We start from the raw sequence: 12,639 nt of genomic DNA on the forward strand, positions 1-12,639 counted from the left end.
ACTCACTGCACGCATCTCCCTCGTCGTCCCCGAGAGGGCAGTCAGGCTGGAAGTCGCACATCTGTCCCAGGGCGATGTCGGGCCCCTGGCGGCAGCCGTAGCGCCCCTGGAGGGTGATGTTTGGTGCCGGGGACGAATCTGCAGTGGACGGAAGTGAACTTCTCATCGCGAATCGAGTGACAATCCCACATACCTCACAGTCCAGCGAACCCAGACTCTTAACCGATTTCGCTGGGACAGTTAAAATGCCAGCAGTCGTAATCAACCATGAACGAGTGGCGATGGTGGTCAGCAGGTGGCGTAGTGGTTAGCGCCACCACCTTGCCTTCGAAACACTCAGGTTTGAATCCCACCTCCTGCTGTAGGACCCTCAGTCAAGGTACTTACCCTGAACTGCTCCAGTGAAAATTACCCAGCTGTGTACAGTACACACACACACACTGCCTGAACCGCTTGTCCCATTTGGGGTCGCGGGGAGCCGGAGCCTAACCCAGCAACTCAGGGCGTAAAGCTGGAGGGGGAGGGGACACACCCAGGACGGGACGTCGGTCTATCGCAAGACACCCCAAGTGGGACTCGAACCCCAGATCCACCGGAGAGCAGGACCCGGGCCAACCCACTGCTCCACCGCACCCCCTGCTGTGTACAGTAAATGGGTAAAATCACTGTAAATAGCTAAACACAGTGAGTTGTCTTGAATAAAAGCATCAGACAAATAAGATGTATTTATGGCTAAATCACTGCAAGTAGCTCTGATGAATATACAAACCTCGAAGGTCTGTTGCTGTGGTCGACAGTATCAGGTAAATTATGGTAAACAGTAATGCCTATCAGGCCGTGTTCCATTATTCGGTTTATTTGATTGGTCTCTTTGACCATATGTACTTTTACATAATTTACTAAAAATATTCTTTCCAAGTTTACTTGGTTTTCCTATAGTACTTCCCATGCAGACGCTGAGAAGAGGTGAGATGAGACGGTCGACTCCACTGGAGTGACGGAGCTGTAAATTTTTGCCCCCCCTGGGGTTTATTAAGTGCTCTCAGTTGAGCAGATCAAAAAATCGGGATACAGTTTGCAGGAGAAACAGGTGAACAGGCGTCCAGCCTTAACCCCCCCGGGTCATAAACCTGTGCTGGGAAACAATCTAACGGCCCCTTTTTGCATAGGAATCGTTTGCGCACTGGAGGGCGGAGGAGGTGGTCATGGTGGAACAAAGGCTTGGACTGACAGTGCAGATGGACTAAAAGACCATGCGGTGAGATAACGTCTGACTGTGTTTTAAGAAGCGACCAGGAATTTGCATATCTGTGGAAACGGTGTTGAATGGTGTGTAGCGGATTGCTGACAACCGGGCGTCTCGTGCGTCACGTGTCTCTGGGGTTTACCGCGGTGGAAAGCGGCGTCAAAAGGGAGCCGACCGTGGTACTCGGTCAGGAGCGAGAGGTCAACACACCCCGGTCGGTGCGTACGACCCCGGGTGACCTCGGCCAATCTGTTGCTCGTTGGCTGCAGACTCGCCCCCCCAGATGGCGAGAACCACAGAGGACACCCCACAGACCTAATTAGAGGGACGAGAAGGGCATCCGGACTGCGGTTCGAGAGCTGGCGTCCGATCTTAGAGATACCGGAGACTAACAGCGAAGGGCTTTTACCACCTGGCTGGACGCACGATAAACACTGTTTCATTGACAGCTGGGGCCAGCAGGTGGCGCACTGGTTAGAGCTGCCGCCTTATCCCACACACTTACCCTTCCGAATCCCACACTAGTTCTAGTGCCCTTCATCAAGGTCTTTACCCTGTGCAGATACAGTAAATACTACCCTGCTCTATAAATAGGTAAATAAGTGTGATAGTTTAGCTCTCAAACCTTACTTTGTAAGTCACCTTGAACAAACATGTATGAGAAATGAATAACAATGAAAACATTATTATTATTACTATTATTATTAATCGCTACTTCTCCAAGACTGGTCACAAAAAATTACCCTGTTGTCTAAATGGGTAAATAAGTGTTATAGTTTAGTGTACAAATCTTATTTCGTGAGTCACCTTGAAATGCATGAAAAATACTATTAATAATCATGAAAATAAAGATTATAATAATAATAATAATAATAATAATAATTCTCCAAGACTTCAGATCACTAAAAAAAATTCTGTGCAGTAAACGGGTGAAAATCGTCATAGTTCAGTGTACAGGCCTTACTTTGCAAGTCACCTTGAACAAATGTGGATGAAAAATATGAAAAATTCTGCTATTAATAACAACAATAACAGCTAATTCTTCAAGACTCCTAATTACAAAAGTTACCCAGCTGTATAAATTGGCAAATAAGCATTAAAGTTTAATGCACAAAGCTTACTTTGCAAGTCGCCTTGAAGTGCATGAAAAATTTTAGGCCCATTATTAATTATTATTATTAGTAGCGGTACTACTACTATAATGGCTAATGTTCCAAAACTCCTGATCACGGCTGCTCCCAAAAACACGTTCCGTGAGAGGGGCACACAGAGCAGAGTGGCGTGAAATTGAGTGGCCAACAGGACTTAGTGACAGATCAGCAAAGAAAAACCGTGGTGGAGCCCATCGGTGTGTGTGTGTGTGTGTGTGTGGTCGATGAGTTCAGAGCCGCGTAGTTAAAACTGCGCAGACGAGGAACCGTGTGCAGGTACAATATGAAGGTGCGGACGGGCGCCGCGCTCTCTGAAAGGGCCGCGTTTGCTACCCTTGGATTGTGCGGCGAAAAAGGAGGGAACGCGTTCGTCCGCGCATTAACGCTTCGCTAATGGCGCAAGGAAGTCCGCGTCCGCACGTTCCGAGCCGGGCCTGGCCTGGCCTGGCCTTCCCCCGACCTCCGGCGCCACGCAGCACCGCGGGCCGCCTCGTCACGCGGCGAGGGAGACGCAGGGATGAGCGCCGTGGCGGCGCCTCTAATTAATGCGCCTCGTTGAAAAGACCAGTGTCGCGGTGGCGGCGGCGGGCCGGAGGAGGAGGAGGGCTGCGGCGGGGCCCTTAATGGCCTTTTTAATCATCCCGCTCGCAATGCAGCGGTAAAAGAATGGGCGTCGTGAGGGACCAAAAAAAAATAAATTAGAGCGTTTGTCATCATGCGAGCCGTGAAAGCACGTGTGTCTTTGCACACATTCACAAGTGTGTGTGTGTGTGTGTGTGCGCGTACACATTTTCACGGTAAATTCGCCTCTAAATGTCGACAGGAAGCTTGCGTTCGTCCTCCCTGTGGGTCTGATTAGCAGCCGCACGTGCTGCTATTCAAGAAGGGTTGCACCTCCACCCCACCCCACCCCACCATGCTGTGCCGCCCATCCTGAAGTCATGCTGCGAACTCGTTCCCCACCAGCGGAGGAGAAGCCTCTACGGTCGGTAAGTCCCTCTAGGAGGCGGCGGATGGATCATTGACCGGGGCCGGGTGCCCGGTGAGGAGAGGGGGGGGTGTGCGGAGACAGAGATGTTCTCATGGTAGCGCCACAGTCAAGAACTGCTTTGTAGGGAGGGGAGGTGTGTTTGTGTGTGTGTCTGGGGCAGAGGGCTGGAGTCGCCGGAGAGGGTATCGCTGCCTTGATGAGTAGCGAAATTTCAGCCCCCCCATCCGTCGCGCCTCCCGACAAAAATCCCTCAGCGTCCCGTCAATCTCACCCACGTCCTCCAGCAGGGGGCAGCATGGAGCAGCCCAAAGACCAACATCGTCACCGTAGCGACGCAGCACCCCAGACGTTTACCCGTTTAAAGGTCAGAATTTTCCCGGAAGTAACATCAAACGAAGTCACGACGACCGGAAACGGAGCGTCCGGACGTTCATTAAAAAAAATTGCAATCGCCACCGTTCAGCTGCCGCTTTCTGATTGGCTGCGTCGTTCGCGGGGGGCACAGAGATGAGCCCAGGGACGGAGTTGCGATGCATCTCCATCATCGGAGACGCGCTGTCAAACCTAACGAGGACGGCTATTAAATTAAGAGCGAGTGTTATTGTGTTACTCTTAATGCAATTTCTTGCTCGGTTTATGAAATCATAAGTGATTTACAAAATTAGTTTGTGGAAAACACACGTTTGATTTATAAACGTCATTATCAGACTCTATTAATCTAAATTCAGAGCCATTAAAGAGACGCGGGTGTGTCGCCACCGCTTTGTCTTCCACGGCTCCTCTCCGTGGGTCACCGTTGTGTTGCGAGTCGACAAGTCGTAGAAGCTACACCTGGCTCTCTTTTTCTGTTACTTTTTATGAATTTTTGCCAAAACAAAATTATAAAAACTGAAAATATAGTGAATAAGCCTGCAGTACCCAGCCTGGGCCAGCAGGTGGCGTAGTGGTTGAGCCAATAAACGGATGCGGGATCTCACCCCTGCTCCTGCCGTCGTGCACAAGGTCTGCATACTTACCCTGAATTGATACAGTAGTAGTTACCGCGCTGTATGAAAGGGCAAATCCGCGTAAAGGGCTTAGGGTATGCAACAAACAAGAGTCGAAAAGAATAACACGGCAATAAACGCCAATTGTAATATCTCTTTTCATCGCGAGGGGCCGTGACGCCATGCGCCGCCCCGCCCCCTCCCGCCGCCAGGTATACATAGCACCGGACCCCCACGCTGGACCTTGCGGGTGGTGGGCCCACATGGCCCCCCCACAATGCCTTTTTGGGCTGAGCCCGGCCTAGGAACACTACCCCCAGGCCTCGCTCCAGGGGTAGGTCCCGGTGACCCTATTCCGGGCAGGGTAAACGTTCTCTTGTTTACTTTTTTCAAGGAGGTTTTTGGATCATGTTAGTCTGGATCTTCACTCCAGACCTGTTCGCCTTGAGAGACCCTACCAGGAGCATAATGCTCCCGACGACATAGCTCTGGAGATCCCTAGATCACGCAAGCCCTTCCGCCAAGCCAAGGCCCCGATCCAGGAAGATACTTGTTCATGAGTGAGGGAAGAAGGGAGCGTGAGATCGGCCGCAGACTGGGAGCAGCGGCAGCAGTAATGCGGTCGCTGTACCGGACTGTAGTGGTGAAGGGGGAGCTGAGTCGTAAGGCGAAGCTCTCCGTTTACCGGTCGATCTACGTCCCTACCCTCACCTATGGTCATCAACTCTGGGTGATGACCGAAAGAATAAGATTGCGGATAAAAGCGGCCGAAATGAGTTTTCTCCACAGGGTGGTGGGACTCACTCTCCGTCACAGGGTGAGGAGTTTGGCCGTCCGAGAGGAAGTCAGAGTAGAGCCGCTACTCCTTCACATCGAGAGGAGCCAGTTGAGGTGGTTCGGGCATCTGATAAGGATGCCCCCTGGACGCCTCCCTTTGGAGGTATACCGGGCACGGCCAACTGGGACGAGGCCCCGAGGTCGGCCCAGGACCCGCTGGAGGGATTATATCTCACAGTTGGCCCGGGAATGGCTGGGGGTCCCCCAGGTTGAGCTGGAGGAAGTTGCGGGGGACAGGGGCGGCTGGGCCTCTCTGCTCTCCCTGCTGCCACCGCGACCCTTTTAGAACAAGCGGGACAAAAGATGGAAGATGGATGGATGTAATATCTCTGTATATGTATGAAAAATTAAAAGAGGAGCTACAAATGAATGCACTGCCAGCGTCTTTATAAGAAATTGTTTTGTATCACTATAGGAAGTCATTTGAGTGCAAAAAAAGTCACTAAAGTGATTTATAATAACAGCAAAACATGAAAATGGACACAGCTGCCTTGGTTGTGGCAGAGCGGCGCTACAGTGTTTCCACACAACGTGCATCCCGTCGCCACGGAAACCAAACGGCCGGCGCCTTTGTGATTGGGGACTCTCGGCAGCAGGCGGTGCAGTGGTTAGAGTCACCATCTTGACGCTGAAGGATGCGGGTTTGAATCCCCCCCCCCCCCCCGCAGCACCCTCGATCAAGGCACTTACCCTGAATTGGTACAGTAAAAATCACCCCGGTGCACAAATGGATGTGACGTTGCCTGCGTGCCAAGCTGGGCCCCTTTAGTAATTCCCTGATGACGCGCAGCTTATCAGCGAGTCCAGAATTAATTTTTCATTACTACGCATCGCAAGTGTGAGTTCAGCAGTTTGCCCCACCCCCCACCTCGCGGAGTCAGAGCCCCAGATTTCAGTGCCGCGAAAGCGGCAGCGTGTCCGGTGCCACCCTGCCGCATGCCTGACAGGCCTGTCGTGTCATGATTCGTGGAGCGAAAGGCCCCGCGGAGCCGCCTCCGCTGCCTGGGCCCCCCCCTCGAGCCACTTTCAGGACAGGAAGCACTTGTTCAAGAATTCAATTAACTCCTCCGAGCCATGCTTGATTGGCCAGAGAGGGGCTCTCCCATCATCCATCTCTGTCTCGCAGTGCCCGAGGGGGGAAGGGGGAGGGGAAGAGAGGGAGAGGGGGTGTGAGTGAGTGAGTGAAACTGCCAGTCAGGGGAGACAGAGCTGAGAAAAGGTGGGACAGGCAGGAGAGAGAGGGGAGAAAGGTGCTGTGTGTAACAGTCAACACTACCAGCATCATCAGGTCACAGGATCATCATCATCATCATCATCACCACCATCGTCATGGCATTTTGTTCTCTCGTAGCGAATCAATAGACGTCGGCCCACAGGCAGGACCCTGCATATCGGCTCCGTTTCGTGAGCCAGCCCGCTGCCGGTCCCCCCCTTCGAGCGCCTGTACAAATTGCGGGGCAGTGTCGCACTGCATCATGGCACGTTTCCGGGACACTGCTGCTCCTGAGCCGCGCTGCGACGCCACCGCAGCCGATGAGTCAAAATCGGACGCCGTGAGGCACACGATGAGTCACGGCTAACGGCTCCGTGCCACACATGCTCGCATATGTTCCAACTGGGATGACACACGTGGGCCTGGATCTCATGACATAGCGGAGACGCATTTCTCTGAAAAGAGCCCCTGGACACACACCCCCCTGCGCTGCGTGCGCCGCCTTCTCTACAGCCGTGCTGCACCGGAGGGCCGCGTGTTCCACCCTTCCGAGAAGGGCTTTTACCGCGGGACGCGAGAGCGTGAATTCCATTGCTCCCGATTCGACAGGAGGCTCCTTCGGCGCTGTTGCCCGCAGGCTCATCCAGACCGCGCGTTCGCTCGGCGGAAGTGCCGAGGGCCGCGGGCCATCACCGTAGATAGAGCACCCGAAGCAAAGGATCCTGGGAACACGTGTTGCTGAGCTGTTTGTGGACAGGCCCGGAGGAATACGCTTCCGGCAAGGCGAGAGCGGACGAGCGAGCGGGCGAGCGAGAGAGAGAGAGACCGTGCGGAGCCGGCAGGGTTTAAAGTTCACCTCCCGCCCGTCGCTAATTGAATCCGGGATGTTCCGCGTGCTCCCACTCCTGAGCTACAGCGCGCACCGTCGCAAAACAAATTAAGGAGCAAACAAACAAAAACAACAAACTCCACCGAGGATCGCGACGCTCCGAAAGCGAAAACCTCATAAAGCAGACGCCTTCGGAACCTTCGCGCCGAACGATCCGGCGGCAACCGGACGAATATCGGGACGGGCCGCGACCTCGCGTCCGTAGAGACTTCCGGAAGTCCTCACCGTATTATTGCTGTGCAACTCCTAGTAATAACATCAAAGCAGTATTGATATCAGTCTGGAAGAAGACGTTGCAGACGGGCGTATTTGTTACATATTTATGTTTTGAAGTATGAAAAGGAAGAATTAATATAGAGAATTAGCAGTAATTATACTTTAGTGGATACAGTAAGCAGTCACATCAAAGCACTTACGCTGTTTACGATGCAACATGTGTTTCTGTATGACTCCCAGGGTAATTTTCTCCTCTCTTCTCTGAAACAACAATCAAACTGGGAGGAGGTGTGTTGTCACACCAGCGCTGTCACCTGCTACCGGCAGGATGCGGGTTCGAGTCCCGTCTCCTGCTGCAGCGCTCTTGATCAAGGTACTCGCCCTGATATAGTAAAAATTACCCAGCTGTGTAACTGAGTAAACCAAGATAACAAAGTATCAGCCAAAGGAAAAATGTGAATCATAAGTACATGTTAAAGACATCTGTGTGTTTACGCTTTCATACACCGTGAGGGACGGAGTTACGAACAAAATGAGATACGAACAGTCTGTTCATAAACAGGGGATCCGGAGCGGATCCGAGCCAAGGGCTCAGCATCGAACGTAACTGTGAAAACTATCTCAGTGACAGGTGACACAAGCGACAAGGGGTCCATCTCGCGTGCCGCCACAATCCTTTCTAATTAAAGTTTCTGCGCGCCGACCCTTCGACACAAGTGTTAATTAGGCTCACGGAACATGAAACTTAAATAATCGCGCTCGGTGCACTTAGCGTGTGTCTTCATTAGCGGCCCGATATTTCCACACACACATTTTCAGAACCGCTCGTCCCATAGGGGGTCACGGGGAACCGGAGCCTACCCGGCAACACAGGGCGTAGGGCCGGAGGGGGAGGGGACACACCCAGGACGGGACGCCAGTCCGTCGCAAGGCACCCCAAGCGGGACTCGAACCACAGACCCACTGAAGAGCAGGACCCGGTCCAACCCACTGCGCCACCGCGTCCCCTTCCGATATTTCCATTTCGGTTTAATTTAATTAGCGGGTTTATCCTGGGCCAGTGCGCGGAGGCTCGCGAGGACAGCGACGGGTCGCGAGACCATCGGCATCGTTCTCACTGTCGTCACCGGCGACGTGTCCGTCCTCAGGCGCTGTGGGGGGGGTGAGGTGGGAGGGGGCGCGTCCACTGGTGACACAAACTGTCCTGCCGGCCACGTGCGGCGCTCTGAACGTCGTTGAACCGGCGGGAACAGGCCGCCCCCCCCCGCCACCCAGCCACCCAGCCACCCAGCCCAGGTAATTTCAACAAGGCGACGGCGGCAAGAAACACCAACCAACGTCAATTAGCAGGAATACTAATTAAGCTCTGCAGAAAGATGAGGCACGTAGCAGGCGGGAGCGCGAGGCTGGCGCGCGCCATTATGCGTTCCTTATTATTATTGTTATTATTCCGTCTCCGCAGCTGCGCGTTAATGGCACGCGTGGTGTGCCGCCGGAAAGTCAACAGGTTTGCGCGGGAACAGCGCGCGGTGTTTGCCGCGTGGCACCCGGCCCCGCCCCCGCCGTCACACCGCCGGAACAATTAGGGACCGGAGAGCGGATCGTTTGCGTAACGTTGCGGTGTGTGTGTGTGTGTGTGTGTGTGTAAGAGAGAGAGAGAGAGAGCAGCGGAACAGCGCTCGCGGACACAGCCTTTATCACTGACAGCTGCCAGCCAGCGCAGCAGAGCACACCTTGGCTCCCGTCACCTTTTCCACATCTTCCATTCCCATCTCTGACACGAAAGACAAATGCCCTCATTTACCGCCAGCAGGTGGCGTAGTGGTTGACGTCGCCTCCTTCCGCTCGAAGAACGAGGGTTCGAGGCCCCCCTCCTCCCTGATCAGGATACTTCCTCCGATCTGATGGAATACAAATTACCCTGCTGTGTGGTAACTGTAGTACTTCACCACACAACCCCAACACTTCTGGGAGAAGTATGAGAGGAAAGAATAAATATGCCTAAAATCCTGCGGCGTGAATGAAAAATCGGGTGGTTGGGAGTTTTTGTCAAGTAAGGTAATTTTTTTATTTTGGTTCAATATCTTTTCGCCGATTAACTTTGCGTGCCGATAATTTCATGAAGTAACTCGTGTCCCTTACGTACTTAACGTACGATTCACGGAAAGCTGCGGAAATAAAGAAGCCGTCCGTACTCGGGATTTTGACCGATACGCCACGAGCGCAGATTGATAACTCGCTAAATCGCATCCAGTGTTTTGTTGCGCTGGGCAGAAGAAGCTCCGATTCCGCTCCAGGTGGAGCGGGCTGAGCTCGGCCCCTGGACACCGCACCGCGTCGCACCGCGCCCTCGCGGAGGCCGACGCTCTTAATTTACGGCGCGGTCGGTCATTTCTCTCCTCTCCGCCAAAGCCCGGAGCACAATATTACGTGCGGCAAAAGAGAGATTTATCTTTTCAGAAATGGCAACAAAAGGCGTTTTGATGAAAGTCAGCGGGGCGTCTTTCTCGCGAGGAGGCAGCCGAAGAGAACGCGATTTTGCGAAGGCCTCCTTCAGGAGCTCTGTCGTCGTCACCTCGCGCGGTGGACGCACGCAGACATCTGCGCCGCTGGGACGATACGTGACCGTTGTCTCCTACCTCTCGTACCTGACCATCATCTCATCCCTGATCATCATCTCATACTTCTCATATCTGAGGATCATCTCATACCTGACCGTCATCTTGTATCTGACCATCATCTCATACCTGACCATAGTTTTGCACCTCTCGTACTTGACCATCGTCTCATATCTGACCATCATCTTGTACCTGACAGTAGTCTCGTATTTCTCATACCTGACCGTGATCTTGTATCTGACCATCAGCTCATACCCGACCATAGTTTTGCACCTCTCGTACTTGACCATCGTCTCATATCTGACCATCATCTTGTACCTCACCGTCATCTCCTTCCTCATTCCTGACCCTCATCTCGTACCTGACCACCTCCTGGAAACCCTGACTGTCATGTCTACCAGCTGCTCTCTGACAGCTAACCAAAGACATATCATACAATGTAAATCAGAGGGAATTTTGGCGTAGCAGTTAGAGATGCTGCCTTGCAATTGGGAGAACCCGGGTTCGAATGCCTGTTCTAGCTGTAGTTGTAGCCTCGATCGAGGCGCTTACCCTGAAGCGATACAGTAAACGGACGCTGCTCTACAAATGGGTCCATCACTGAGAGTAGCTCACATGCACAAAGCTCACATTGTGAGTGGCCTTGAAGAAAAGTGTCAAATGAATTAATGACAGCGGTAATAAGGTCGGTAAATGTAAGTCAAGTACCGCGGAAGCCGGTCTTACCCAGGGTGCAGTTGGTGGCGAAGGTGGGTTCGAAGGCGCCCGCGTCCCTGTCGCTCGGCTCGCTGTAGCTCGACCAGATCCTGAACGGGTCCGGCTGGTTGCCCAGGGTGAGCCGCAGAGCCGCCCAGCTGCCCAGGAGAGACAAGAGCAGCAAGAGCAAGGTGAGAGCCAGGTACCTGGGGCGGCAGGGGCCGCGGGGTGAGGCGGTGGGGGTCAGCACGGGGCGCCCCTCCGTGCCGTCGGGGGAGCGGGGCGGCTCGGCCCTTTCCGCCATCCGGCAGCCGCTGCGTCCGGGACTCGGGGTGTGTAGCTGGAGGGCCCTCCGCGAACGCGTGCGTGTGTATGCGCGTGTGTGCGTGCGTGCGTCTGCCTCCGCTCTCGTCTGGCAAGGCTCGTGACCCGCCCGGCTGCCTAACCTCCACGCCCCCCTCCCCCAGCACCCCAAGCGCCTGCGTCGGAGTTGACGGCGGCCTCCTAATTTTATTAAACAAATAGCGTCTAACGCGGATTGCCTTTGGGCTCCTGTTTGTTCCTTAATCCGTCCCACCATCGCATGTGACTGTAGCTCCGCCCACCACGTCTCCCTCTCTTCCTCTCCCTCTCTCTCGAACCCTCTTTCTCCTGCGGCCTCTCCCCGGGACGTGGCGCTCCGTCCCCTGCCCGCCTCTCGCGGGTTACATCACCGGCACCGTGTGCTCCCTGTCTCTCCGAATCTCCGCCGCGGCGCTGAACCTGAACAGGTGTGTGTGTGTGTGTGTGTGTGTGTGTGTGTGTGTGTGTGTGTCTGCGAAGGTGGAACGGCCATCGTCAGGTGAAGGAAAATCATTCGTGACGGAATAGGAAAAAAAAAAGAAATGAAAAGGAAATGAGAGAACCTCAGCGGAACCGCTGCGAAGCATCTTCGACTTTCAGGACCGAACGTCCAACCGGTGTTTAATTTGTTTGACCCGCACTGCCGCCGCAATCCATTTGAGCCAAACTCCAGGGCTGGATTAATGGCCTTCCGGAAGGTTCTCCAACCGATCACACTCAGCACTGCCAGCTCCCCCCCAAAAAAAAAACCCCTGATGCATCACTGTCCTCTATTTTGCCAGCGAAGCCCAGGCTGTAGGGAACAAACGTTAACAATAATTTCTAGCGACACACAGTAAAGGTACTTCTAAAAGTTCATCCTGGCATTTACCGAATGCTCACGTGAGTCATGCGCCATATTTTCTTCAGTCTCATATATTAAGCGCAAAGCTTTTAATTCCGTAAAGCCCACATAAGTCAAACAGTAATAGTTAAAGATCATATTGGAATAAAAATAAATTTAGCAACAGCAACATGGTAATCTAAATTTTATTATATGAGTTTTGTAGGTTTAATGGGGAAATTATATATATGTATAGTGCATTCAGAAAGTATTCAAACCCCTTTGCTCTTAGTTTTTTATGTTGCAGCCTTATTCTAAAATCATTAAAATTATTTTTATCCTTCATCAATCTACACTCAATAACCCATAAAGTGAAAAAAGAATAATATCTATATCACTGTATACTTTTTCCATGTTGATGCTCGTCTACAGTCAATATCTATACAGAGCATGTATATATATACTTGACTATATATAGTCATCCCTAATGCAACAAAACATCCTAACAATGAAAACTGCTACAACAGTTTATGAAAATACATATATGCCCTTTGTTTGTCCAATGAGGTGAATTTGAATTTATGAATTTATACGAAATTATGGCATTTTTGCGCTCATTCTTTCACACCGA

The 12,639-nt window shown here is 52.6% G+C and overlaps 1 protein-coding gene across 1 annotated transcript in view; it reads right to left on the bottom strand.

The window, feature by feature from the left end:
* alk (ALK receptor tyrosine kinase) overlaps positions 1 to 12,639 on the bottom strand; it is a 241,376-nt gene that overhangs the window by 37,726 nt on the left and 191,011 nt on the right. Inside the window, exons 10-11 of the mRNA XM_029258577.1 lie at positions 10,874 to 11,001; positions 7 to 138 (exon numbers count right to left, since the gene is read on the bottom strand). Of these exons, the coding sequence (XP_029114410.1) occupies positions 7 to 138; positions 10,874 to 11,001 (260 nt within the window). The remainder of the gene's footprint in view (positions 1 to 6; positions 139 to 10,873; positions 11,002 to 12,639) is intronic.

Source organism: Scleropages formosus, chromosome 15 (genome assembly GCF_900964775.1).
Source record: "Scleropages formosus chromosome 15, fSclFor1.1, whole genome shotgun sequence".
Classification (NCBI taxonomy): Eukaryota; Metazoa; Chordata; class Actinopteri; order Osteoglossiformes; family Osteoglossidae; genus Scleropages; species Scleropages formosus.